At 50.2% G+C, this 26,170-nt stretch overlaps 10 protein-coding genes across 10 annotated transcripts; 9 read left to right on the plus strand and 1 right to left on the minus strand.

Moving 5' to 3' along the window:
- Positions 1–73: 73 nt before the first annotated feature.
- N7473_008553 (deoxyribodipyrimidine photo-lyase PHR1) lies at positions 74–1,884 on the plus strand (the record flags this gene model as incomplete). Its single annotated transcript, XM_057154493.1, has 2 exons — positions 74–1,269; positions 1,344–1,884. The coding sequence occupies 2 exons, from the start codon at positions 74–76 to the stop codon at positions 1,882–1,884; spliced, it is 1,737 nt and encodes a 578-aa protein (XP_057008831.1).
- A 517-nt stretch (positions 1,885–2,401) lies between these two features.
- On the plus strand, positions 2,402–4,984 carry N7473_008554 (Arabinanolytic transcriptional activator araR; the record flags this gene model as incomplete). Its single annotated transcript, XM_057154494.1, has 2 exons — positions 2,402–3,651; positions 3,730–4,984. The coding sequence occupies 2 exons, from the start codon at positions 2,402–2,404 to the stop codon at positions 4,982–4,984; spliced, it is 2,505 nt and encodes an 834-aa protein (XP_057008832.1).
- A 1,176-nt stretch (positions 4,985–6,160) lies between these two features.
- Positions 6,161–8,453, plus strand: N7473_008555 (sulfatase family protein). The gene is made up of 5 exons (XM_057154495.1): positions 6,161–6,638; positions 6,716–7,191; positions 7,245–7,731; positions 7,812–7,933; positions 7,991–8,453. The coding sequence occupies exons 1-5, from the start codon at positions 6,296–6,298 to the stop codon at positions 8,333–8,335; spliced, it is 1,773 nt and encodes a 590-aa protein (XP_057008833.1). The 5' UTR covers positions 6,161–6,295; the 3' UTR covers positions 8,336–8,453.
- A 675-nt stretch (positions 8,454–9,128) lies between these two features.
- On the plus strand, positions 9,129–10,939 carry N7473_008556 (uncharacterized protein; the record flags this gene model as incomplete). The annotated part of the gene is made up of 6 exons (XM_057154496.1): positions 9,129–9,289; positions 9,361–9,698; positions 9,757–9,927; positions 10,003–10,399; positions 10,456–10,608; positions 10,663–10,939. The coding sequence occupies 6 exons, from the start codon at positions 9,129–9,131 to the stop codon at positions 10,937–10,939; spliced, it is 1,497 nt and encodes a 498-aa protein (XP_057008834.1).
- A 390-nt stretch (positions 10,940–11,329) lies between these two features.
- Positions 11,330–13,409, plus strand: N7473_008557 (uncharacterized protein). The gene is made up of 5 exons (XM_057154497.1): positions 11,330–11,504; positions 11,573–12,077; positions 12,153–12,454; positions 12,507–12,622; positions 12,672–13,409. Exons 2-5 carry the CDS (start codon positions 11,639–11,641, stop codon positions 13,393–13,395), a joined length of 1,581 nt encoding a protein of 526 aa, XP_057008835.1. The 5' UTR covers positions 11,330–11,504; positions 11,573–11,638; the 3' UTR covers positions 13,396–13,409.
- Positions 13,410–15,180: 1,771 nt separating this feature from the next.
- On the plus strand, positions 15,181–16,533 carry N7473_008558 (vWA domain-containing protein; the record flags this gene model as incomplete). The annotated part of the gene is made up of 3 exons (XM_057154498.1): positions 15,181–15,198; positions 15,386–16,315; positions 16,393–16,533. The coding sequence occupies 3 exons, from the start codon at positions 15,181–15,183 to the stop codon at positions 16,531–16,533; spliced, it is 1,089 nt and encodes a 362-aa protein (XP_057008836.1).
- An 889-nt stretch (positions 16,534–17,422) lies between these two features.
- N7473_008559 (uncharacterized protein) lies at positions 17,423–17,747 on the minus strand (the record flags this gene model as incomplete). The annotated part of the gene is made up of 2 exons (XM_057154499.1): positions 17,423–17,579; positions 17,677–17,747. The coding sequence occupies 2 exons, from the start codon at positions 17,745–17,747 to the stop codon at positions 17,423–17,425; spliced, it is 228 nt and encodes a 75-aa protein (XP_057008837.1).
- Positions 17,748–18,033: 286 nt separating this feature from the next.
- Positions 18,034–20,605, plus strand: N7473_008560 (uncharacterized protein; the record flags this gene model as incomplete). The annotated part of the gene is made up of 3 exons (XM_057154500.1): positions 18,034–18,598; positions 18,662–20,073; positions 20,243–20,605. 3 exons carry the CDS (start codon positions 18,034–18,036, stop codon positions 20,603–20,605), a joined length of 2,340 nt encoding a protein of 779 aa, XP_057008838.1.
- A 633-nt stretch (positions 20,606–21,238) lies between these two features.
- Positions 21,239–22,509, plus strand: N7473_008561 (uncharacterized protein; the record flags this gene model as incomplete). The annotated part of the gene is made up of 4 exons (XM_057154501.1): positions 21,239–21,414; positions 21,498–21,635; positions 21,694–22,348; positions 22,408–22,509. The coding sequence occupies 4 exons, from the start codon at positions 21,239–21,241 to the stop codon at positions 22,507–22,509; spliced, it is 1,071 nt and encodes a 356-aa protein (XP_057008839.1).
- A 1,816-nt stretch (positions 22,510–24,325) lies between these two features.
- Positions 24,326–25,535, plus strand: N7473_008562 (uncharacterized protein; the record flags this gene model as incomplete). The annotated part of the gene is made up of 2 exons (XM_057154502.1): positions 24,326–24,397; positions 24,453–25,535. 2 exons carry the CDS (start codon positions 24,326–24,328, stop codon positions 25,533–25,535), a joined length of 1,155 nt encoding a protein of 384 aa, XP_057008840.1.
- Between the last annotated feature and the right edge of the window lie 635 nt (positions 25,536–26,170).

Here is a 26,170-nt window from a genome sequence, read left to right on the forward strand (position 1 = left end):
ATCGCTCGCATTACTGCCAGCAAGACCAAGTCGATTTCTGCACACTCTCCCCCTAATGGCGCCCAAACGCAAAATGTCCAACTCGAACGGCGACAGCTCGCCTAAGACTGCTCCTGAGAGCAAAAAAGCGAAGCCCCAGGATCTACGCCAACCACATCCCAACGCACAACAGACCGAGGAATTTGGCATCGTCTTACGCGACTTTTATCCCCCAGAGATGAGCAATGACCGATGCAAGGCCTACAATGATGGTACCATTGAACGACCCATCGATACGTTGGAGAAGGCATGCAAAGACACAGCAGACAAGCGACGAGCCGTGACACCGGGCAAGGCGGTCGTCCATTGGTTCAAGACCGACTTACGACTCCAGGACAATCGTGCGCTCAGCACTGCCTTTCAAATTGCCAAAGACAATCAGATTCCTGTGATTGGAGTCTACATCGTGTCTCCAGAAGACTTTGAGGCTCATCTGACGAGTCCCGCCCGCGTCGACTTTACGTTACGAACATTGAAACAGCTTCAAAAAGATTTGTCCGAGCTGGACATTCCGTTGTACGTCGAGACGCAGGAGAAGAGGAAGAACATCCCAACCCGCATCGTGGAGTTGTGTCAGCAGTGGGAGGCGAAGCACCTGTGTGCGAATCTCGAGTATGAAGTGGATGAACTGCGACGGGATGCCAAGGTGGTTCGTCGATGTGCGGATCACGATATTGACTTCACCCCCTCGCACGATACTTGTGTTGTCACGCCGGGCCTGTTGATCACCGGGGCCGGCAAGCAGTATGCAGTCTATACCCCGTGGTTCCGCTCGTGGTTACGTTTCCTCAAGGAGAACCCAGATTATTTGGAGATGTCCGAAGACCCAGGGACCAACCCGGGGGACGCGAGAAAGCAATTCGCCGATCTCTTCGACTGCAAGATCCCGGACATGCCAAGCAGTAAATCGCTGTCTGAAAAGGAAAAGAAACGATTCGAAGAGCTCTATCCGGCAGGGGAACATGAAGCCACTCGTCGATTGGAAAAGTTTCTGAAGGAGAAATGTGGCGACTATGACAAGAATCGCAGTATGCTGCCCGGAGAGAACACCTCCGCGCTGAGCCCCTACTTCGCATCTGGGGCGATCAGTGCTCGCACGGCCGTGGTGACGGCGAAGCGGGCCAACAAGAACCATCTGGATCGGTATGATCAGGGCCATATGACTTGGATCAGTGAGGTGGCCTGGCGTGATTTCTATCGCCATGTCCTTGTGCACTGGCCGTTTATTTGGTATGGTGTCCTTTATTACTTGCTTCCTCCGCCTTCCATACATTCTAGAAAGTCAGGACTAACAGACCCCCCAGCATGAACAAGTGCTTCAAGCCCGAAGCGACCAACATTGAATGGGAGTACGATGCGGATCAGTTCCAGGCCTGGTCCGAGGGCAAGACCGGGTTCCCCATTGTCGATGCTGCAATGCGACAGCTGAAGCACTGTGCCTGGATGCATAATCGCACACGTATGGTGGTCTCGTCCTTTTTGTCCAAGGACCTGATGATCGACTGGCGTCGAGGCGAGCGATTCTTCATGGAGCATCTGATTGACGGCGACTTTGCGTCTAACCACGGCGGATGGGGATTTGGATCGAGTACTGGGGTGGACCCCCAGCCGTATTTCCGCATCTTCAACCCACTGCGACAAAGCGAGCGATTTGATCCCGATGGAGAATACATTCGACACTGGGTGCCGGAGCTGCGTGATGTCAAGGGTAATGCCATCCACGAGCCCTACAGTCGGGGTGCCGGGGCGATCGCCCAGAAAAATGGATACCCCCGACCGATCGTGGAACATGCGGCGAGTCGAGATCGGGCGCTGGCTCGGTACAAGAGTGCACTCCAGGGGTGAGACGGGATGTTTTAGGAAGATGGGAAGATAAGATGATCATGAATGACTCGGATCGTCAGGGGTTTCCAGTGTTCTGTTATCCTGCCGAATCGGCGCATCTGGGGGGATCTGGGGATTTAGTGGGGACCCCAAGCCTAAAAACCGTCCCACTATGTACTTCTACTATTTCTACTTTAATGTACTCCGTACACGTAGTTAATTGATTGCCATGGCAATTAACCTGCAAATGAGAATCATCTTCGGCTCTTCCCCCTCATCGCTTAAGGTCACTTGGTCCATTGCAAGCGAACCTCGTGAGTGGCCCGCAAGCGTAAGACATTCGGGGCGCCACAATTTCCCCGCGCTGGTCGGTCGTATTTCCCGAAACTCTTTTTCTCCTCGTGAACAACTCGACTTCTTCCTCCCATCTCTCTTCCCCGAGGCTTCCTGTCCTTTTCGAGATTTTCAATCTACCATCCTCCCCTTTCTTCCTCTCCATCCCCCCTCTCTCCTCAATGCCGTCTTGAAAATTCTCACCATGGAATCCCAGCCCGGGGACCCTGATGCGACGACTCCTGGTCCGGTCGACCTGCCCAATGGCAAGCGCCGCTGGCGGCGGAATCGAGTTGCTTGCGATTCATGCCACACTCGTCGCGTCCGATGCGACCGCGCGTTTCCCTGCTCTCGATGTCTACGCAGCGACACCCATTGCGAATTTACTCGCGAGCGTCGCAAGCGTGGGCGCATTGCGCGTGCCAAATTGGTGAATGGGTCGACTGGGGCGGGTGAAGCTCCTCCACACTATTCGCCCCGGAAAGACTCTCAGGACCAGAAACCCCCCGGACAGCTGGCTCTATCACCACAGCAGCAACATAGCTCGCCAGAATCAACTTTCCACCAGCAATCACCCACCACAAACGATATCAGCTTATCTGCGCCGAGCGTGGATGGCCTGCATTCGGCGGTCGACAGCTCTCGATCGCAGCGACCAGCTCTACCACCGGTACCCGGACCCCGCCCAGAAGGGAATGCCACGGAAGAATGGCTCTCAACTGCACATTTATCTCCCGAGTCTTATGATATCCTGGGAGGAGTACACGGAGGTGATGGACCACTACCGAGGCTGTGGGATATTTGGACACCGGGGGATCTGGCAGGCCATCATCCCCCAAAGCGGGCGTCGCAGATCCCGCCGGTACCTGCGCAACCCCATGCAGGACAGGGAGCGCCCACCAACAAACGGTCGGGGTTGAAGTACCCCGTGCTAGAACCGATTATGCCATTCTTGGAGTCCAACCTTCCACGCCGTTTAGTATGCGATCTACTGGAACTGTACTTTACTAGCTCATTCTCGACTCATATGCACCCGGTCTGTCATCACATCCACTGTTATGTCCTACGAAAAGCTTCATTCTTGAGTACCGACCGCCCACGACCCAGCAGCCCAGCCTTGCTGGCGAGTATGCTCTGGGTAGCGGCGGTGGATGACCGTGCCTTTTCTTTATCAATTTCTCCTCTGCAACGCCGGAAAATTTGTCAATTTCTGTGCGCATTGACTATCCGTTTGCTTCGGCCCTTGATTCATGTTTCATTCAAGGATCAGGAACCCTCAGAAGGTTCTAATGCGCCCCAAGATTATTCAGCCGCGTCAGCTCACCATCCGTTTGAGGGAGTCGGCGATGATAAGGGTCTCGTGGGTCCTGCAGGATCCCTAGACGATGTCATTACCTATATTCATGTCGCGTCGATCATCTCGTCAAGTGAACAGAAGGCTGCGAGTATGCGATGGTAAGTCCCACTTGGGAAGCGTTTACGTGCCGTTCATCTTCTATTTCTCTTCCAGTCCCACTGACCCCATTTGTACAGGTGGCATGCAGCATTCACTCTAGCCCGAGAGCTCAAATTGAATCAAGAGATCGAGGTCATGCCCAATATTGACAGTCACTCGGATGGATCTAGTCCGGCTTTTGGCTATACCTTGGGTGGCTGGGCGAGCTCGCCTGGAGGTCCTGTCTTTGATTATTCAAATCCATCCCGACCGAGCTTGAATTGCGTCTGTGAGGATAAACATGAGCCGCAGCACAGCGCACCTGTCACGGAGGAGCATCGCGAGGAGCGCCGACGCACTTGGTGGCTATTGTATATCATGGACCGTCATCTGGCTTTGTGTTACAATCGGCCACTCGCCCTGCTGGATGCGGAGAGTGAAGATTTGTTGCTACCACTGGACGAAGCCGCTTGGCAAGCTGGAAACATCCACAGCAATAGCCCCCGTGCAGATGGTCCTCAGTGCATTCGATCAGGCGATCGTAACAAGCGACGCGTCTTCCCGAATTTCATCTGTCATGATCACTCTATCCTCGGCTTCTTCTTACCATTGATGACCATTACCGGCGAATTGATCGACTTGAATCAAGCTCGGAATCACCCTACACTCGGACTCCGGCTGCAAGGAAAGGAGGCGTGGGAGGTGCATGTCTCCGAGGTCCTCCGACAGCTTGAGATCTATAAAGCCAGTCTAACAACCTTTGCCGCAGCGGACTCCGAGAACGCGCTGCAGTATGCTAACAAGGATCAACCACCCGATGCGTCCTTATCGCAGGCTTATTCATGGCACACGCAAACTGTAATCGCGTATTCATCTTACCTGGTCCACGTCCTCCACATTCTCTTGGTTGGAAAATGGGACCCGGTCTCCCTCATCGAAGACAAAGACTTTTGGACATCATCTCCGGCCTTTGCATCAACCATCTCGCATGCTCTGGAGGCGGCCGATGCCGTCCAGCAGATCCTCCGATTTGACCCGGACATCAGCTTCATGCCATACTTCTTTGGTATCCAGCTGTTGCAGGGCAGCTTCCTTTTGCTTCTGATTGTGGAGCGTCTCCAGAAGGAAGCTGGTGATGGCATTCTGAATGCCTGTGAAACCATGATTCGAGCGACGGAGTCGTGCGTGGTGACGTTGAACACGGAATATCAACGCAGCTTCCGGCAAGTCATGCGTAGTGCAGTCGCGCAAGCGCGCGGTCGGCCCGTGAATCCCAGCGAGATCAGACATCGTCGGAAAGCGGTGTTGGCATTGTATCGATGGACGCGTAAGGGCACTGGGTTGGCCCTTTGAAAGCCTCTCTGGCTTCTTCCCTCTCTGGCTTCTTCATGCTTGATTTTGTGTTAGCGTTGTATATGGAGGAATCCCTGATTGTTTATATGGGTCGGGGCTGGCGTTAGGCGACTTTGAGTGGTTGATTGGGAGACTTGCACATAGTAAGTGTGTGCTGCTTGCACGCACCGTTCTCCAATCGGATCTTCACAGAGGTCAGCGGATGTATAGTATAGCCACCATGTTCCATGAAACTTCCATGATAATGCCTCAAGTTACCACCATTGTTCGGGTTCAATAGAGCAGGAGAAGTCCATCCATGTGTAGCACACGAAGGTGTATAGGATGTAGATAAGCCCATACAGGGTACACAATGCCGGGGATCGCTCTAATCGGACCCGGATCTTCCGAACTAGACCGGGCATAGTGATAGCTATGGATTCATGATGTACAACCAGCTAAAGCTACTGACTAGCTAAGGACGCTTATTGCCAAAGCTATGGCGACAGTCTTTTGCCAGAGCTTTACTATCACCAGATAGGCAAGGCGATCATGGGCAGCCAGTACCTTGGAGGAAAAAAAAAACGATTATCAATTCAACAATTAAGTAGCGAATCATCCAATCAAACAATATTTCCCTTTGAAGGCTCATTCGGAGTGTCAAGCACGCCATGTCCCCGGCCCGACCCACTCGGCAGATGGGAGCCGTTAACGGGGTAGTTCTTTGCTTTTGGATGTCCTGCTTAAGCGACGACTACAGTACTTGGAACCTAGATACCACCATTAGTTAGAAAGTAATATGGAATATTGTATGTTAATTGTGTTCACGGTATTTCCAGCCCTGTTTGGAGCTACTAGACCATACCAGCACTAGGATTGCCAGCCCTTTGCCGGAGTATGGAATCGAGAAATGACAGTGTCCGCCACGGAGTCCTCCGTAAATCCTTGTTATCATGACAGATATCTAAATCCGAAGTTGCTGCTCGGCAAAGACTGCATACTGCGCCATCGAGTCGGACGATGGCATCATTTAGCTTTTCCCCACAGTCGGACCCCGTCGCATCGCGTTTTTACCGACCGCCGGACGCTAGTCAGTTTATTGAGCAAGGTGCAGCGTGGAGCTTGCCTGCTGGAACATACAATAGCAAATGGTATAAATTAGAGAAAAATAAAAAGAAATAGCAAATATGATGCCATGATCTCTCCACGTCTTGTATCACCTCCAAAAAATCAATCATCAATACATAAAACTGATCGATTCCCCGATTCTCCTACTTCCACTCTTTCCTCGTCTCCTCCGCTTCTCTTCCTTCACCACTGCGAACTTTCTCCATGAAGCTCCTCGCCGTGGTCGCTGGCTTGATAGTCGCTGCCGAAAGCGCGGCTCTTGCTCCCTTGGGCCCTCAATTGCAAAATGCTCTACAGTCAGTGTTGGGTCTAGGCAAATCAAATCCGTCAAAGCCGCCAAGCATTCTTTTTGTAATCACCGATGATCAGGACCTCGAGCTGGACTCGATCTCTTATACACCGTTGATTGAGAAGCACTTGCGCCATAAGGGCACCTTCTTCCGCAATCATTTTGTGACGACAGCTTTGTGCTGCCCCTCGCGCGTGAGCTTGTGGACCGGTCGCCAGGCGCATAATACCAATGTCACAGACGTGAACCCGCCATACGGTGAGTGCCCGTACTCAATTACTCCATCATCCCATAATTGAATGCTAGTTCTGACACCAAGTCTTTCTCACTCTCAGGTGGCTACCCCAAATTCGTTGATAGGGGGTTTAACGATAATTTCTTGCCTGTCTGGCTTCAAGAAGCCGGCTATGACACCTACTACACCGGCAAACTCTTCAATTCTCACACTGTCGACAACTATCACAGCCCCCATGTGAATGGATTCAATGGCTCCGATTTCCTCATGGATCCATGGACATATTCTTATATGAACTCGACTTATCAGCGACATAGAGAGGCCCCTGTGAGCTATGAAGGACGGCATACGACAGATGTGATCACCGGGAAAGCCCTGGGCTTCCTTGATGATGCATTGAACGGGGAGCGACCCTTTTTTGTGGCGGTAGCCCCCATCGCACCGCACTCTAATGTTGATCCGCGGGATCTGGAGGAGGGCAAGATCAAGATGACCGCTCCTATTCCGCTAGAGCGCCATGCACACCTATTCAAGGATGTGAAGGTGCCTCGAACCCCCAATTTCAATCCAGACAAGGTACGTAATAATTGAAGTGCCGTGATTCCCGACCCGATCTAACGAATTTTTAGCCGAGCGGAGCCAGTTGGGTTCGCAATCTCCCTAAGCAGAACCAGACTGAGATTGACTATAACGACCATTATTACCGTTCTCGCCTGCGTGCTCTGCAAGGCGTGGATGAATTGGTGGACTCGCTGATTACTCGACTAGAGGAGAGTGGCCAGCTGGAGAACACCTACATTATATATACCTCGGACAATGGGTTCCATATCGGTCAACATCGGTTGCCGCCGGGCAAGACCTGCGGCTTCGAGGAAGATATCCGCGTCCCCCTTTTCATTCGGGGACCCGGAGTCCCAGAAGGATATGTACAGGATTCGGTCACCACGCACATTGATCTGGCACCCACCATCTTTAACTTGGCGGGCATTCCACCTCGATCGGATTTCGATGGCACGGCAATCCCCGTGACGCCTGATTTTGGTGGAACTCGGCATGAGCATGTCACCGTGGAGTTCTGGGGAAGAGCTGTCATGGAAGGAACCTATAGTGAGCTTGGTATGTGACAGCGTTTCCAGATGCGCTGCATGATCTTTATTATTTTGTGATCAGAGTGCTCATATTTTCCATCTTTACAGGTCCTGGTGGGTCGACCATCATTCCAAACAACACATACAAGTCTGTTCGCCTTTTGGGAGAAGGGTACAATCTCTATTACTCGGTCTGGTGCAACAACGAGCACGAGCTCTACGATCTCTCGGTAAGTCGAACATCGATTACATCTATGAGTTTATCGGTCGCACTAACAAGCTGCCAGACGGATCCCTATCAATTGCATAACCTTTATACCACCAGAACCCAGGAGGATGGGCCCCAAATACTCGGCCGTAGCTTGACACAGGCTATTGCTCGTCTTGATGCTCTACTCCTCGTGTTGAAGTCCTGCCAGGGAGCGACCTGTATCGATCCCTGGAATGTTCTTCATCCCGAGGAGCCCGTCCGGGGTCTCCGTGATGCCCTGGACAAGGAGCATGACTCTTTCTATCGAGCACAGCCGCAGGTGTCGTTTGACTGGTGTGATGCCGGGTATATTATTGAAGCTGAAGGGCCTCAAGTGCCATTGACTAGCCGCTATGGAGTCTCCTGGGATGTTTGGGTGTAGATTGGATATCTAGAAACAGCTTCATGACTTTGTATACCCCATTCTACTTCGATGGCGGATGAGAATTTGAGCTTAATGGAAAATAACGATAATTTGCAATAACACTCTTTCTGCACAACCATCGTTGAATTTTCTTTGTTCGTAAACTGGTTAGGACAATATTTCAAGCATTCTTCATGACGTGCAAATGCCGTCGATCGCGATTGGCTCTCGCATAGTTCTGCAACTTCCAGAGGTACCACTTCTAGAGGTACACACGCACAGGCATCAGCCGACGTCAACAACGGATAGTCAATTGCCGATAATCAGAGAGCTTAATTGTCGAATAAGAATAAAAAGAACCTACCATTGGTTATCGACTAACGAGATTATTCCAGACTGTATGGATGATCCCCTCAAAGAAAACGGGGCCTTGGCGAGAGCTCGTCAATCGATCCATGATTGCGCCATCCGTCTCCGCCGTGTCGCGAAGCATCGGGCGGGCCACTTTGACACCAAAACACGTTGATCCGATTTATTTTGTGGAGGAGAGCTTGCGTCGAGATGTTTCTAATTTCTAGCGCCCACGCAATCCTCCCCGATAAGCGATTGGGAATTCGGACTCATAAATCTTATAAAATCCCCAAGTTGCCCACGTAGCTTCGAGGTTGAATTCAATACATCCACACGGAAAACACCGTCTTGATACCTTGTCGAATTTATCTTGTTTTTGAAATTCTCTTCATCTTGCCCACGAGCAGCTCACGGTCCAATTCTTAGCCGGGCTCCCTTTCCCTCTCATACCTAGTCCATAATGGCTGGGTCCACACAAGATCCCAGGATATCCGATGGGGATATTCTGTCTGAGAAGCATATTGTGGAGGAGAATGTTATTCATTCTCCACCCAGTGAACTTGACCAGCCGGGCATCGTTCAAGATTGGGATAGCGGCGAAGAGACCTCTGTGAAGCGCAAGTGAGTCTCAACATCAATGGGATCGACAAGTGCCTCTCCAAGGGTGTGTGGCTAACATGTTGCGTCTATAGAATCGACTTTATCCTCATCCCCACCCTCGCCCTTGCCTTCTTCTCTCTGCAGATGGATCGCGGTAACATCAGTGCCGTCCTCACATCAACGATAACGAAAGACCTGAACATAACGACCAATCAAATAAATATCGGCACACAGCTACTGTCGGCTGGAATCGTGCTCTCCGAAATTCCCTCCAATATTATCATGCAACGCCTTGGGCCTCGGGTGTGGTTGTCCGGTCAGCTGTTTGCATGGGGCCTTGTTGCAACCTTCCAAGCCTTTGTGCAGTCATATCCTGCATACTTGGTAACACGAATTCTCTTGGGTTTCTGTGAGGGTGGTTTCATCCCTGGTAAGTAGAGAACGGCCCAAACGTTGTGATCGCCAGGATCTAACATGGAGAGTTTTAGGTGCCTTGTACTACCTATCCACCTGGTATAAAAAGGATGAGACTAGTCTTCGAACAAGTCTGTTCTTCTATGGTCAGATGTTTGCCTCTGCCACATCGAGCCTGATCTCAGCTGGTCTGCTACGACTCTCTGGTAGCCACGGCTTGGAGGGATGGCGTTGGATTTTCCTTGGTATGGTCAACCCATTCAGCACTTTGTGTTCATCTCTTGCTGTTGTTTCGCGACTCGGTGCTAACATTTCATTAGTTGAGGGACTTCTCACACTACTCATTGGAATTGTGTTCACCCTCTTGGTTCCACCCAATGTAGGGGACGGTCGGCCTCTGATCAGCTTTGGTCGCTGGAGCTATTTTACCGAACGTGAATCACACATTATGCGGAATCGTGTGCTTCTGGATGACCCTCGCAAGGCCAAGGGCCATATTCAGATCTCGCGCTCCGATATCTGGAAGACCCTCAAGCAGCCTCGAATCATGCAGCATGTATTCTTGACGCTCGTGTCCATGTCTGGCTTCCAGGGCTTGACACAATATACCCCTAGCCTGATTAAGTCGTTGGGCTTCAGCGCAATTCGTGCCAATGCGCTCGCCTCTGTACCCGTGTACTGCAGTATTGTGTGGCTGACAATTTTGTCTGTTGGATCGTATGTTCATATTTCACCTCAACCTCGATAAAAAGGGTTTGACTGATCAAAAATAGGGATCTGACAAAACATCGTGGCCCGTTTGTGCTTCTCTCTATCACGTGGAACGTCATCTCCTATGCCTGCCTACGGGCAACACCATATACCTCGTCGAAGTGGCATCGATACGGAGTCATTGCAGTGGCAAACATATCTTATTGCAGCATGCAGTATGTTCAATATCCTCAATCACTGCCAAAATTTGACGGCTAACATGACAATAGCATTCTCAATGTGGGCTGGCTGTCGGTCTATTGCCGTACACCGCAAGAGCGAAGTGTTGCTATGGCCCTAGTTGTCATGGCGGCGAACTGTGCAGGAATCTCAGGTTCGCAAATCTTCCGAACATCGGATGCCCCCAAGTATGTACATGGCCTCACCGCCATCTGTGCTATCGCGGGTGCCTCGTGGGCTCTGGCGGCGATTATTTGCGTGCTGTATTATATTCGACGGCACAAGGAGATCCCTGGGCCTAGCACGAAGCCTGAAACAGTGGCTTAAATAGTGTTTTGATGTTAAATAAGTGATTTTAATTCATTCTTGGAACCATCAATGTCCACATTGGAACATGAGGATATGCCTACAAGATATAACCACCCTTTTCGTACACTCGTGTGATCTTATCCCTGTAGTCCGCTACTTACGCTCAACCCATGACTAGGGAAACCAATCCAAGACGTTGCCCGCCCGACAGAAGAACCACTAAGGATGGGTCATCTCTATTTAGCAAACATCATTATATCCTCCGATATCCATTTGTTGGAGTCATATTGTAGTTCTTTGTTTTCCAGGACCAATCAGATGTTATTTGAATCCCCCTGAGCCCCACCCCTAATGAGGGGGCCACTTGCAGTGTGAATCACCAACCACCCCGACTACCTCAGCCGCACTCAACCAGACCACCGGGTTTCATCAGCGACAGCCTTGCTGAAGGTTCCAAATCCTCCGTCGCAATCATTTGAGGTACAAGGGAAACGATGCTGGGTTGAGCTGATTCAACCAGGCAGGATTCGATCCCCACGAGTTGGCCCAGACGAGACGAACTTAGGTAGTCGCCACAGTGTTTGTAACGTTGCCCCACGCACGCTGGACTCAACGAGGCTCGCTGACCTTTTTTCCGGGTGCAAATCCCAGTGAGCAACTCACCTGCATAAGCTTAATAAGCTTAAGTTTTATATCTGCCCACCCCAGTCCTTAGCCATGTCTTCAAAGAAAATGGATTCGGCCTGGAGGCCCGTCCCGAATGCCCCTCAGTCTCGGCAGGTGGCCCAGTCTGCTTCTACCGACTTTCTATGGGTAGACTGTCATGACGGGAAGTCACAGGATGGCGGAGTGGCCAGGACCACGCAGGCATTTCTACAGACGAAGTATCACAAGCAGCGCCGCAAGACACAGTTACAACAGTTGAAGGCGTCTATGAAAGCACTTCCGCCCGCGCGATCTCCGCCAGTCTCCACCCCCGGAACTGAGAGTACTTTGGAGAAAGAGGACCAGGATGTCGACGAAGAAAGAGCCCATCAGCTCCTCATCCATCAGAATGATCACCGAATGCATAACTCCCTTCAATCAAAGGTCGAGGATCTTATTCCTGTTACATCGCAACGCTTGAAACAGAGTGCGGACTTTTATTTTGATTATTGTGAGTTTCATGCCTAACAGATATGACATCTAAGATCCTCAATGCCACAGGCTATGATACTGATTATTACGACAGTCAGGGCTCAAGGCTCACGCAGATGGTACCCGAGGGGCCAAAGTGAAATGCTTAAAGTTATCCTCCGCCAATCTTTCGACCATCCTTCTCTAATGAAGGTTATCGTTTCAATGAGTGCCCATGACTATGCTATGAACTTCAAAGCACAGGGTGCCTCGACTCAGCTTGTGCAGAGGTCTTTACAAGATGCATTTTACATCCGGTCCCACATTATCAGATCCATTCAAGCGCTACTGAATAAGCCAAATGAGATATACTCCGAAGCTGCAGTCCTGTTGATAGGGCACCTGTTCGTTACAGAGGTTCGACTGAATATCTTTCCGATACTACTGAACTCTCTGACCGATTTTCTAGGCCCTCGAGGGGAATCTAAAAGCTGTCGAGGCACATACCGATGGTCTCCGAAGAATCCTTCATGCTTTGGGAGGCGTGGAAAATCTGGGGAACTGGCCTCTAGCAAATATCTATTCGTGAGTGAGGGATCGCGGACGTTAGTACATCCACTAAGAATGCGGCTAGGTGTGACCCAATAAGAGGCCTTTTCGGAGAGTCCCCGCTGGCCTTTGATATACCGAATGACTGGGAGAAACAGGTTCTCCAAGCAGTTGCTGTTCGGGCAAAATTCGTTCGCAGAAAATATCCTGCGCTGGGTACATGCTTCTTCACCTCTTCTTGGTCTGAAGCCATTCATCCTCGCATGAAAACCATCATTCAATCATTTCGAGATGTTCTCTCTATATATGAGGAAACTATTCGCTTAAACACAGATTTGCCCATGACCGACCACAACTGCGCCCTACTTCTAGTCAACCGCCTCCATGCTGTGCCGTACGATTATAATATCTCACCTTTTAACGAAACAATCCGACTTACGATCATGGTCTACATTCTTACACGGGTATGGGAATTTCAAGCAAGTGTGGAGAACCTTGTGAGACAACTTCGCGGTCGCATAGAGGAAAATCTCGACTTCCTTGAGAAGTCGGCCTCTAATCTTTTCTTCTGGATCCTCTTCAATGGTGCCTTTGGCTCAACAGGATTTGAATGCCACGCGTGGTTTATCTCACGGCTGAGATCTCTTGCTCTGGAATTATCCATTGAAGAATGGGAGGAAGTGGCATCAGCATTGGAGGGATTCTTTTTCATTCGTCGGCCTTCGAAAGACTCTGCCAAAGAATTCTGGGAAAATGTGGTACTTGACGCAGAAATTGACTGTGTCGAAGTGGATAGAATAATTGAATAATTACACGCCCATGGATGGCAGCCCATTTGCCGCCGAGATCTGTCAATTTCAAAGTAAAACTTGTTGGCGACAACCAGACTTCAATAGTCTCTTGAATCATACCAGACCAGGTTGTATACGGAAATTGATAGAAATGAATTAGAAATACGTGCTGCAACAACACCGCCCAGCTCTTGAGCAACACTAGTGAACGCGATGGCGAGCTTCACCCACGCCGAGGTCATGGAAGATGACGGGGAATTGGGAATACGACCCCTTCGTGGTGCTTAATACGTAGATGAGGTCATCTCATCCGGACAGCCACTAGTCGACTGGTCGCGCAGATTTACATTTCATGGCTTTTGATTCTGATATAGTTAATAGTCAAACATCGTTGACTGGGAGTTTATGCACAATAGAAATTCAACAGCGTAGATACCAGCGAGGCAGGAAATACATGCAGCCTGAAAAATACCTGGCCGCAAAACTCCCAGTAGTATACAGATGATGATTCTGTTGCAAGCTAAGAGGAAAGTCCGGAAAATTACTTGTGAATTTTACGAGGGTATCAAAACCAAGGAGGAACAACGAAGAGAAAACTATCTGGTGGGAAAATGTTTAATATGATCCACGATGCGGTGTCTTCAGTGCCCATTCGGCCATGTCTGGTCCCGTCGTCAAATTTGTTCTTCCATCTGCGTCCAGATCGTTATAGCCATTGGCCTGCGCAAGGCCACGTCTAGGACATGTGTTAGTTTGCCTCTGCAGCGGCGTTTAAACTATCGTCGGCAGCACTAGCCTAACCGAGTGTGGCGAGCTACGATACGATTATAGCAGCGCTGTATACTAGGCAATTATAACCTGTTCTATATAGTGCGAGTGACTGGCCCCTCGGAGCTCTTAAGACTTTGTTCCTGCAGTCAGGGCATACATGTGGGTCGTACTCCGCGTTTTCTACTGCCCGAATGCGTCATGAATTTAAGTTGCAGAAATGGCACTTGGCCATCTAGCCCCATTCTGTCTAAATTAAGCGATCGCAAACATACGGTGACCGGAGAAGTAGACAGTGAAGACTGTATGTGGCCAGATTTGGGTTTGATGGCTGTCTCGACCTGAGCAATTCCCCCCTCTCTACCGGGCTCTGATTGGCCCTACCATCTTTCAGCAGAGCCAGAGCATGAGCTCACTTTCGTGTTTGTGTACCCCTCATCTGCAAAAGCCCCACAGTTTGAGACAGACGGGGGCCACAGATAGAGATTAAGTAGTGAGTAGTGTAAACCAGTGACTGCTAAGACAAGGCTAGTGCTAAAACCTTGCTCTGATTGGTATTAGTAGGAGCAAGGCTGGTCAAATTTTATACTCTGTGTTTACCAGTCCAACTGAAAGCTCCAGCCAAATATGGACCTCTGAGATCTCATGAAAACGACTCCGCATAAATTCAGATCTGCCCAGATGAACTCAGATGAGTCCAGTGACTCCAGGTCAGCAAGGATTTTCATCATCTGGCCGCCGGCTCCGAAGCTGTAAGGCGCCAAAGTCAAAAGCAAATTCTGGCTCTGCTGTCTTTCTTTTCCCAGAAGAAACAGCGCAGGCTGTATCTTATCGCTTTTTTCTTTTTTTTTCGGAAGGATAAAGCTCAGATCAAGTTGCCCAGAACCAGCGATCGCTTGAGATGTGGTGGTCAAGGGCAAACAAAGCGAACCATCGGGATCTACGACTGGACTTGTTGCTGGGATACGATTGTGGCGGCACCTGGGCTCGGTAACCTTAGCCAGCTGTAGGATGAACGGATCATAGATACCAATCATGCCATCGAGCTCTGCTGTGAATTAGCTAACAGATCTACCAAGTCGTCACCGTAAGTTGTGTTTTTGCTACGCAAAATGAGCCGTGGTCAATGTATATGTCACTAGAGCCATCGCCTGTCTCTCCTTACTCTTGTGTAGACATCCGTGTCATCCACTTGAGGTTTTCACAATCCTTGATACTCCAATTCTAAGCTTCAATCAAGCATTCAAGCCTTGCATCATGCACTGGTCCACCGCGCTGGTCTCTCTCGCTGGTCTCTGCCCTCGTCGGGCGAGCCCTTGCCACCACACCAGGTGTCTCGCCGGCCTCAGTTAGCCGGTCCCAGAATCCTGGCACGTCGTTCAACATCCAAAAGACCATCAACACTCCAGAGATCCCTCCAACACCGGATATTGTGCTCCTGGTGGATAAGACTGGTAGTATGGGTGGTGCCATTGCCGACATCAGAACGAACCTGAAGAATGTCATCAGCTCGATCACCAGCTCCCAGCCGACCGCCGAGTTCGCCGTGGTCGAATTCGGCGACGATCGGGGCGCAAGCTCTGTCCAGTTCTGGGTGGACATTGGGTTGAGTTCAGATGTCACTGCCCTTCAGAACGCGGTCAACGGCCTGACGGCCGGTGGTTTCGGGGACACTCCGGAGGATTGGATAAATGCGCTCTACCAGATCGCCAGTGGCGATATCAGCTTCCGCAGCGGCAGCAGCCGGGTCGTGGTCCGGGTTGGTGATGCGCCTAGCCACGACCCCAGCGGCGGACACACCCTCAACGACGCTATTAGCGCCCTGAAGGCCGCAAACATCCGTGTCATCGCTGTCGATGTTGGCTATAACTACCCCCCTTCACCAGGCAAAGGAGCTATCGATACCAATGGCCAGGCCTCCTCCGTGACCAGCGCCACCGGGGGTTCACTCCTTCCTGTAGGCAGCGGCGCCTCGGGTGTCACAGACGCAATCACTAACGGTCTCTATGACTTCCCTGTTGATATCACCACCTCTATCACCTGCGGCGCAAGCTTGAGTCTGTCGTTTAGCCCCACGAACTCTACAGTGCAGAGTGGCACTGCCGCCATCTTCACCGAGACGGTGAACGTGGCCAGCAATGCAGCGAAAGGCGCCACGATAAGCTGCTCCGTTGGCTTCTTTCTGAACGGTGCGCCGGCGCCAAGTTCGGCCCGTACCCAACCAGCACAAACATCAAACTGGTCCAGGCCCCCGGTGCGACACCCAAGGCCGTGCCAGGCGAGGGTGCGGTCACCTGGCAGATCAGGGTCAAGGGATGTGCCCAGCTCATTACCACGGACGACGCTGGTAACAATGCGACACCAATCAATTGCTGCGCCCGGCCATAAATCGCCTGCAAATTTGGCAGATTCGCATGTTAAAAATTTCGGAAGGATAGGGTAGAGGTGCCAGAACACAGCAGGTGGGCAGATGGACAGAAAAGGGGGATACTAGTTAGTTATCTCCTTGCTAAATTAGTTATGTATTTTAAGCCAACCCAAATTGTCAGGCCTTCATAGCAATTCAAACCTGTTGTCCATCTTATTGGTGTACCTATATGACCCTGAGGAGGCAGCAATATCGGATGAGCCTCAAGACATTTTCGTACTAGTCGCTCAACTCGGGAGTGTGAGCATGGAAGACAGTGAGCCGATAACCCATTGTGCCATGGAAAGTGAAAAGTACAAGTTTGCAAAGTGCATCCAAGTTCTTGAGACCAACGTCAATTCAATGCCTGAGTCGGAAATGCTGCTTAGTAAAACGTGGTGCGCACCAATTGGATATCAACCAGTCTAAATTGCTATAAAGCCCCTATCTGGCAGTTTATGTGGGCATAATAATGACTAATACATGCGGGTTTAAGTTAAGTTAACTAACTTACAATATCCCTTCTCCGGGATCCACTGCTGCTTCTGTTCCGTCAGCCTGTGATATATACTGTCAATCAGTTGCTCAGTCACTCAAGGTACCCAAGTATATTCTCCATACTCTCTATACTTCTCATGTCGCAAACTGATTAACTCCAGTCCTGCCAAGACTTTTTAAAGTGCCCTTGTCTGGGTAGAGTCTCACCGGCTGATTCACCGCCTTTTTATCATCGTTGAGATCAAACGGTGCTTCCATATTTGGATGTTTGCATTATCTGCAAACCACCCGCTCTTCCATACAGTGGTTCCATTTGGCCATGAGATTAGGTGATCAAAATGTTGTCTTGGGTACCTCGTAGCACCTGAGGCGTCATTGGTTGGTCTCGGGGTCATAAAGACGGTCTATGAACCAGGGGCAGAATTTAAACCCGTGATCTGAGCCACGGTCGGCGCCATCACCCTTCTTGTCTGCTTCATCCAACACATTATTGTCATTGATTGATGGATATGAAACTCTCAAAGGTACCCTTCAGAGGGAAGGTGAAGCTGGATTTCAAAAATGTTTCGAGAGGTTGTTGCGATTCAATCAATGAGACTAATTCTTCAGTGGCCGGGTAGACTTACATTCGCCAGGAACGGCCTCTGCAGACCGTTTTGGCCAAGCTCGCAAAGGCTGCGCCGTTATTGGTGGACATTTTCTTCCCCGGATTCTCCGCACATTAGCCAAGGGACTGATGGAAAGCTTCCCCAAAAAAGTTCAAGCTAACGTGGACAGGCGAATTTGTGATTGATGGAACCTCCTGCTCATGTATCACTTGGTTCCTGGGAGACCAAATCTGGGGAAATGACACCCCGGGGAATCTCAATTATCTGGAGCTCCTCATGGAGGTTGACAATTATATAAACCCGGGGAGCCTGCCCTGGCCTCCTACAAATTTCGGTCCGTAGCTCGTGGATCTTCACGAATCCTGTTTCTTCAACATGTTGAGCTCTATTTACCTCGTCTTCGCGGCGTCTTTGGGCGTGACGCAGGCCCTTCCGGGCGCTCCGTCTACTCATAAGACCTGTTCGGACCCATGGGCAAGAGTCTCTCCTGCCAAAGGTGCCGTCGTGGTGGACAACAGTGCCAGTCCGTACCCAGGCTCGTTCTCCACTGTCCAGGCCGGAGTGAATGCTTTGAACACGACGACCACTACCCCGCAGAATCTCTTTGTATTCCCTGGGACCTACGTTGAACAGGTTTATATTCCACGTCTTGCATCCAACTTGACTGTCCAAGGATATACCTGTAATTCTAAGGGATATGAGCACAACGAGGCTACGATTACCTATAATCTGGCCCTCATTAACACCACCAGCGACGACAAGACTGCAACTCTGCGCCAATGGAACCCCAACACCAAAGTGTATAATATGAACATTGTGAACACCTTTGGCCATATCCCCAAAAACGGTCAAAATCTTGCCGTCTCTGCAGAGACTACCGGTCAGGGCTACTACGGTTGCCAGCTGATCGGCTATCAGGACACTCTCCTCGCAGAGACTGGTAAGTTGACTTTGTTGAGAGCTCTGTGAATAGAGTATGTATAGTAACTTAGCCTTCGTCCAGGATCCCAGCTCTACGCCAAAAGTCTGATCGTCGGGGCTGTCGACTTCATTTTTGGCCAAACTGCCTTGGCCTGGTTCGAAAGCATTGACATTCGCACCATTGCTACCGGCTGCATCACTGCCTCTGGCCGTAGCAGCGCTACCAACCCGTCATGGTACGTGATCAGCCGCTCGAGCGTCTCGGGAATCAACGATACGATCCCCGCCGGCACTAACAACCTTGGTCGTCCGTGGGGATCCTTTGCTCGTGTGGTCTTTCAGGAGACCTACCTAGGCAATGTTATTGCTGCGGCAGGCTGGAAGCAATGGTCGACCAGCACTCCCAATATCGGCAACGTTACCTTTTCCGAGTACAACAACTATGGCCCGGGATCTGTGCTCGAGGAAGGACCGCGAGCAAATTTCAGCGAGCAGTTGACTGCGCCCATTTCAATTCAGTCTATTCTCGGCGAGAACTTCAAGAATGAATGGTGGATCGACACCAGCTATCTTGACCCGAGTGACTTGAAGGTCTCCAAAACCCACACCACCGCTGTGGCATCCACCTCCACTTCCACTTCCACCGCCACTGTCACGGCCACCACTGCGGTTGCTTCATCTACCGTGGCCGCTTCAACTACTCCTGCAGCAGCCTTGACTACCACTGTATCAACCTCTGCCCCTGTCGCAAGCTCATCTTCAGCTGCTACATTGACTACATCCTCCACAACCTCATCTGTTACTTTAGGCACCCCGTGCGTGTGCACTGCCTACTCTCAGATCTCAGCTGCTGTCGCCTCGTGCACCAATATCGTTTTGTCTAACATCGCTGCTCCCAATGGATCTGCCATAGACCTCTCAGGACTTCAGGCTGGGACGACCGTGACGTTTGATGGACTTACGACATTCGGGTTCACCAATTCATCCAGCTTCAACCCCATGACCGTTAGTGGTGCAGGTATCACAATCACTGCCAACCCGGGGGCGGTCATTGACGGCAATGGACAAGCATACTGGGACGGCCTAGGCTCCAACGGAGGTGTACCAAAACCAGACCATTTCATCGTTGTCAAGAAGGTGACGGGGAATTCCGTAATCAAGAACCTGAACATCCAGAACTGGCCTGTCCATCTCTTCACCATCTCCGGTTGCTCTGATCTTGTTTTCCAGGATTTACTCCTGAACAATACCGCAGGCAATGCTCCCAACAGCAGGAGTGGCAGCCTAGCTGCTGCGCACAACTCAGACGGTTTCGATGTCAGCAGCTCAAGCAATATCGTGATTCAGCGCAGTGTTGTCTACAATCAGGACGACTGTGTGGCGATTACCAGCGGAAACAACATGACCGTTTCCAACCTCGAATGCCACGGTGGTCACGGCCTCTCCATCGGGTCTGTAGGCTTAAAATCCAATAACAACGTGACCAACATTTTGGTGAGCTTGCCCCGAAACCTGTGTCCGCAAACAAAGTATGGAGGAGAAACGGAGGTGGGCCAACAATCGAAAACTCAAAGCCGTCATTCTCCTCCTCTACCTCTTGCTCTTGCAAAACCCAAAATCGTGTTATATGCCGCATACTGACTTGAGATTTTCATGCCTGTAGTTTACCGATTCATCTGTCCTTGATTCGTCAAACGGGTGCCGGATCAAGACTAACTACAACGCAACTGGTTTTGTCGCCAACATTACCTACTCCAACATCGCCCTCCAGGGCATTTCAACCTATGGTATTGATGTACAACAAGACTACCTTAACGGTGGCCCAACCGGAAACCCCTCTAACGGCGTCCTTATCGAGAACTTGCTGTTCCAGAACGTGAGCGGAACTGCCACCTCCACTGCACAGGACTATTACGTCCTCTGTGGAGATGGGTCTTGTTCCGACATCACCTTTACCGATGTTTCCATTACAGGCGGTTCCGTGGCCAGTAGTTGCAACTACCCGGCTAGTGGCTGCCCAGCCTGAGAATATCCCTCCTTGACAATGGTCTCTTGTTCAATAAAGATTTCTTCTGTATAACTGCTCGCTTAGATTCTGTCCCACATGTCCATATATCTCATTCTAGTGAAAGCCTCCATACCTGGTCTGTTTCCAGCTCCTCCTCTAAAGCGTCTATATGGGGACGCTCGCTCTGAACTTAGAAAATATGGCTGTCTTTTGCCTGAGAGGAATCTGAGTTGTGATGATTCTACAAGGATTTCAGAAGATTTAATTTGCTAAATTTAGTGTGTTACATTTGGCATGCAAAAAATCCATTCGCACAACCCCCTGTTTTCCTTCCCAACAGGATAGTGCAAGATACGAGTTTGCTGAGCTTTGCTGATGAAAGGGACGAAATCCAGGAAAGGAGAAGCTCATACTGTCGAGTTGAGAAAGCAGAGGGTGAGTCACTAGCTCGCCAAGACAGTCTGATCGATACTGATTGGATACATCGCGAGCCTTGTCGAGGAGGTTAGCCGGTTAAGTACTTCCACGCAACCTAGTGGTACCCAGCTAGCCCCTCCCGAGATCCCCCATTGCTCACCTGTCATTCCTGGGTAAATCTACTCGAATTTCAACGCTGCTCATTCTTCACCCAACAGACCGACCAAACACAAGATGGAAGTGCATGTTGTATCAAAATCTAAGAATCAGGTAAATGCCGTTGCAACTCTCGATCGCCTGGAATACGAGCAACACGGGCTAGCTGCTTCAAGTGTGCGTGTTCAGCCGCTGCTGATTACCCTCTGCTCGAACAATCTCAGTTATGCTCGTGGTGGGGATTTGTTGCACGGGTAGGAGACCCAGCTTTTCCACATACATTTTGATTTCTGATGTCTATCGTCTGTATCTGTTTCGGAAATTCATGAACTTATAGGTGGGATACATATCCTGTTCCTGCAGGGCTCCCCAAGCCATACAACGACCGGAAATCCTGGGGCATTGTCCCCGCATGGGGCTACGGAGTTGTGACTGAATCAATGACGCAAATTTCCCCGGGAACTCTGCTCTGGGGGTTCTGGCCAACCGCAAGCCTTCCCGTAGTACTTAAACTGCATCCCTCTGAGCCAAAGGGCAGAGATCAGCGAGTCCCGACAGCGCCTTATGACAATTATAACAGCTACTCCGAAGAAGGCCAAAATTGAATATCCAGATTTTATGTCCGGGATAAAGACTTGGACCAGCCTCTCATCTCTTGTCGACGCGAAAGAACTCAAGCGCATGTCGTGGGTGTCGCTGTTCCGTCCTACCTGGCAAACGGGGTATCTCCTCAGCCACCACACCTTTACCTCAGATACTACATCGCGGTCTCCAATTCACCCACTGGGCATTGATCTCCCCTGGACTCCCGCGGATGCGGACATCTCTGCTGCAGTTGTAATCAGTCTCTCTGCGGCGGGCAAGACTGCCCGAGCATTCGCCTATCATATGTTCTGGCGAAACGCTGCAAAAGAGGGACCCATATGGTTTCTCCAGATATCGCAGACACCAGAACTTTTGGAATCAGTGCCGAGAATCCTGGGTACCGATATACCTACCAAGGCAGTGAGGTATGACCTTGTGGGTGGGTCAGCAGAGTTGATCGAGGGGTTGGATCCGAAGAGGATTGTACTTGTCGATTTTGGCGGGCGGGCGGGTACGCTTGCCCAGTTGATTGAGAGTATTAAGAGCCACTCCGCTCTCGGAGAAGTTCAGACAACTATTATTCATGTTGGCTCGGAGCAGAACGTCAGTGATAAGAGAAACCGTTTTCACCATAGACACTAAAGATTCTTTAAAAAGTACAGGTCTACTCTGCCGACGAAATCAAAGGAAACTGTCAGACCATGCAAACAGTTGGGGAAGTTCAGTTCAACACCTGTGGTGTTCGCGACGCCGTCATTGAATAGGGCATTGCGCAAGGTTTCTACGACCAGGTCCAGCTGGTGTGGGACGATTGGATAGCCGTTAGCCATGGGATTATGACTGATATTCAGGTCAGCCTTGGGTCGAGGTGTATCTGGCGATCAAGGGATTGAAAACGCACGGAAAAGGTTGTGCCAGGGTGCTGTGGGCATTCAAGAAGGATTGGTGTATGTAATGTGTTAGACAGTCGGGTCTGATATATGGTCAAATGGTCAGGTCAAATTCGACTTCGACTTCGAATCCTGGGCATCGAGTTGGAAGTGGCGTTGGATTCTGCCTGTTGTATGGCTGGAGGGTGAGTGACAGTTGTACTGGAGAAAAAGAATGAAGCACGAAAGAAACTGACTCACATGGGAGCCTCTGGGCGCCTCCAATCATGATTATGAGAGACGATCAGGAAGAATGAGGTTAGGCACCGAGGCAATGGGCCAATTGCATGTAGTGTCTAGCAAGTAAAGTCCGTAGGGCAGGTCCCACCAATGGTCACTAGTACTGTACACAGTTTGAGATAGACGCTAATTTGCTTTGAAAATATTGAAGACTTTGGGGGGGGGGTGGTAGTAAACTGACCGTTAGACCAAAAATGCTCCATGGGCTACATTCTCAGTTCTCACCGTCATTTATTCTGTGACAAAAAACAACCGAGACTCCTTGAACCCAACTGAGCTTTTTTGTTGGAACTGGGTCGGTCTTACGAGCTACTTGGTGTGCAGGGCGATTGTACGCCTAAGGCCGCGAGGCCGCCCACCACATCCGAGAAGTAATAAAGAGAACAAACTCTCGGTCATACACTAAACACCATTCAACGGCACCATTGGTCGTTCCTGTACCCTTGATCACACAGCAAAACTTCGTATTCATAATTCTGTTGGTTATTTGCTTCTCAGTGGCTTTCTCCTCCTTCTCCCTTTCCCTCGGGTTGAACCTGGCGCCACCTATGCGTAACAATGTGAATAAGCGACTGATGAGGGGACTCTTACATATATCTATGCTCTATGTCGGTCTTCATGGTTACCTAACGATGAAAGACAGCCCTAGGCCAGGGCCAGTAATTGAATTTCTACTTCAATAAGTCTACATACTACGTTTCGCATGGAGATCTAATCACTTAATGGTGCTTCTCATATCTCATCTTACAAGCGCAAATCTTTGAGAGATCAAACTGCCGAAGGTGGCCGTTGCCCTACCTTACCATCGACATCTCACTTGCCCGCATGAAGTATGAAGATCAGGCCCCTTTCATCTTGGCTCCTGCTCTAGTGCCACTCAGCTCGCCAATTAAAATCTTTCGTGAACTCCACAGTCCTTCACGGGACTTCGCTTGAATCAGACACGCGGAGAAGCGGGGATTTATCGGCTTGAATATGCACGAAACCCCTATGGGATTGAGAAGATTGATCGAAGGTCCGAAGATTGTGATTCTTGGCTTCACCATGTAACGTTGTTCTCTGTCTGTCGGATAATTATCGGGCTATGGGCAATATCAAGCTGAAAGGACCACAAATGAGAGACTCGCCAAGAGGCGCCCAGACTTTTAGGTCAGCGGAATCCCGTAGTTGGGGACTAGCTGAGTACTAGGTACTGTACTACGAGAGATGGCATTTTTTTTGTTTCGTGGATGAAATGATCACGGAATTGTCAATAGAAGAGAGATTAAAAAGCCATACCAATCAGAAAAAGATATATAAATCAGCGATGGTGGCTCTCGTCAAAGGCCCTGCGGTCTACATCCAGTCTCTAGCTTCTTGTTTAGGAGCTGCACCTTAGCAATATGAAGGCTGCGTTTATTTCAACCCTGCAATGCCTGCTATCCTTGTCAACGCCCATGGGTACTTGACCATTCCATCAAGTCGTACCCGGCTTGGATTCGAGGTATCTTCTGACACGCCGGATCCATGAACATCATGTACCAGACTAACATCGATAGGCTGGCATTGATACCTGCCCCGAATGCTCCATTCTAGAACCAGTCACTGCTTGGCCCGACCTTGAAGCCGCCCAGGTTGGCCGAAGTGGGCCATGTGGATACAATGCACGAGTCAGTGTTGACTACAACCAGCCCGGGGATTACTGGGGCAACTCTGTGGTCGCCACGTATACAGCAAATGACATCGTCGAAGTACAATGGTGTGTTGACAACAACGGTGACCACGGTGGCATGTTCACCTACGGAATCTGTCAAAACCAAACTCTAGTTGACTTGTTTTTGACTCCCGGTTATCTTCCAACCACCGAGGAGAAACAAGCTGCCGAGGACTGTTTCTTGGAAGGTGAATTGAAGTGTACGGATGTTAGCGGACAGACTTGTGGCTACAGTCCTGATTGCACTTCGGATCAAGCATGCTACCGCAATGACTGGTTCACTTGCAATGCTTTCAACGCCGACACTAATCGTGCCTGTCAAGGTGTGGATAGTGCTGCGCTAAACTCCTGCACTACAACAATCGCTGGTGGCTATACAGTTACAAAAAAGATCAAGATCCCGGATTACAGCTCCGATCACACTCTCCTACGCTTCCGGTGGAACTCATACCAGACAGCCCAGGTGTATCTTCACTGTGCTGATATTGCTATTTCGGCCTCAGGGCCGGGGTCAAGTTCGAGTTCTAGCACAGTGTCCACCAGTCGGACTGCAACAACCTCCACTGCCACCAAGACGAGAACAACCACCGCTTCGACAACTTGTACTGCTGCCACCACCGTCTCAGTGGTCTTCAACGAATTAGTCACGACAACATATGGTGAGAATATCTTTATCACCGGGTCGATCAGTCAGTTGAGCTCTTGGTCAACCTCATCGGCGATTGCTCTGTCTGCAAGCTCATACACGTCGTCCAACCCATTGTGGACGGTCGCTATTGACCTGCCCGCTGGTACCACTTTCGAGTACAAGCTTATCAAGAAAGAGACGGATGGCAGCATTATTTGGGAAAGCGATCCTAACCGGTCCTATACTGTACCAACTGGCTGTTCTGGGCTCACGGCTACTGCTAGCGCAACTTGGCGTTAGAGATGTTCTGCAAGAGTGAATATTGGAGAAAGAAGGCCGGGGGGCGAGAAAGGTTATTTTATTGAGTATTTTCAAATTGGTATTACCGTTTAACAGGTTCAATTATGAATCGTAAGTCGTCCGATGGTAGAAATCGGGTGCGATCGTAGTGTTACAAACCCAGGTTTTATCTAGACGAGAAAGCAATTATTTGAACTTTTTATGAGATGAGTTCTGTGTCGAGATCGGAATTCTAGGCGGGCCCTTGCAGGCTGCGGAGAGAGTAAGGAGGAAAGGATTATGGAACTCAGAAATGATGACTCGATCCCCTTTGACCTCGATAGGGTTTGCAGGGTTTGTCGTCCTCTTTGGCCCTGCATGAAGCAGGCGGGTGATTTCCTGCCAGGTCCAGGCCTGTTTCCGTTCCCTTTGTGCTTTAGGCCTTTATGGGCCTTCTTCCTTTCCTGTCTTCTTCTTCTTCTTCTTCTTCTTCTCTTGGTCGTCTTCGTCTTCCTGTTCTAGATAGGCCAATTGACTCAGTCTCCCTCTTCTCTCTTCGCTTCCTGTGCCAGCAGCTCCGTGGGCACTGTCAAGAAATGTGCATAAGAAAAGGCCTGGCGGAGGTCTTCTGGATGCCTGAAAGCAATAGAATAGAA

The sequence above is a fragment of the Penicillium subrubescens genome (genome assembly GCF_028828155.1).
Source record: "Penicillium subrubescens strain IBT 31985 chromosome Unknown utg000005l_segment0_segment0, whole genome shotgun sequence".
Taxonomy (NCBI): Eukaryota; Fungi; Ascomycota; class Eurotiomycetes; order Eurotiales; family Aspergillaceae; genus Penicillium; species Penicillium subrubescens.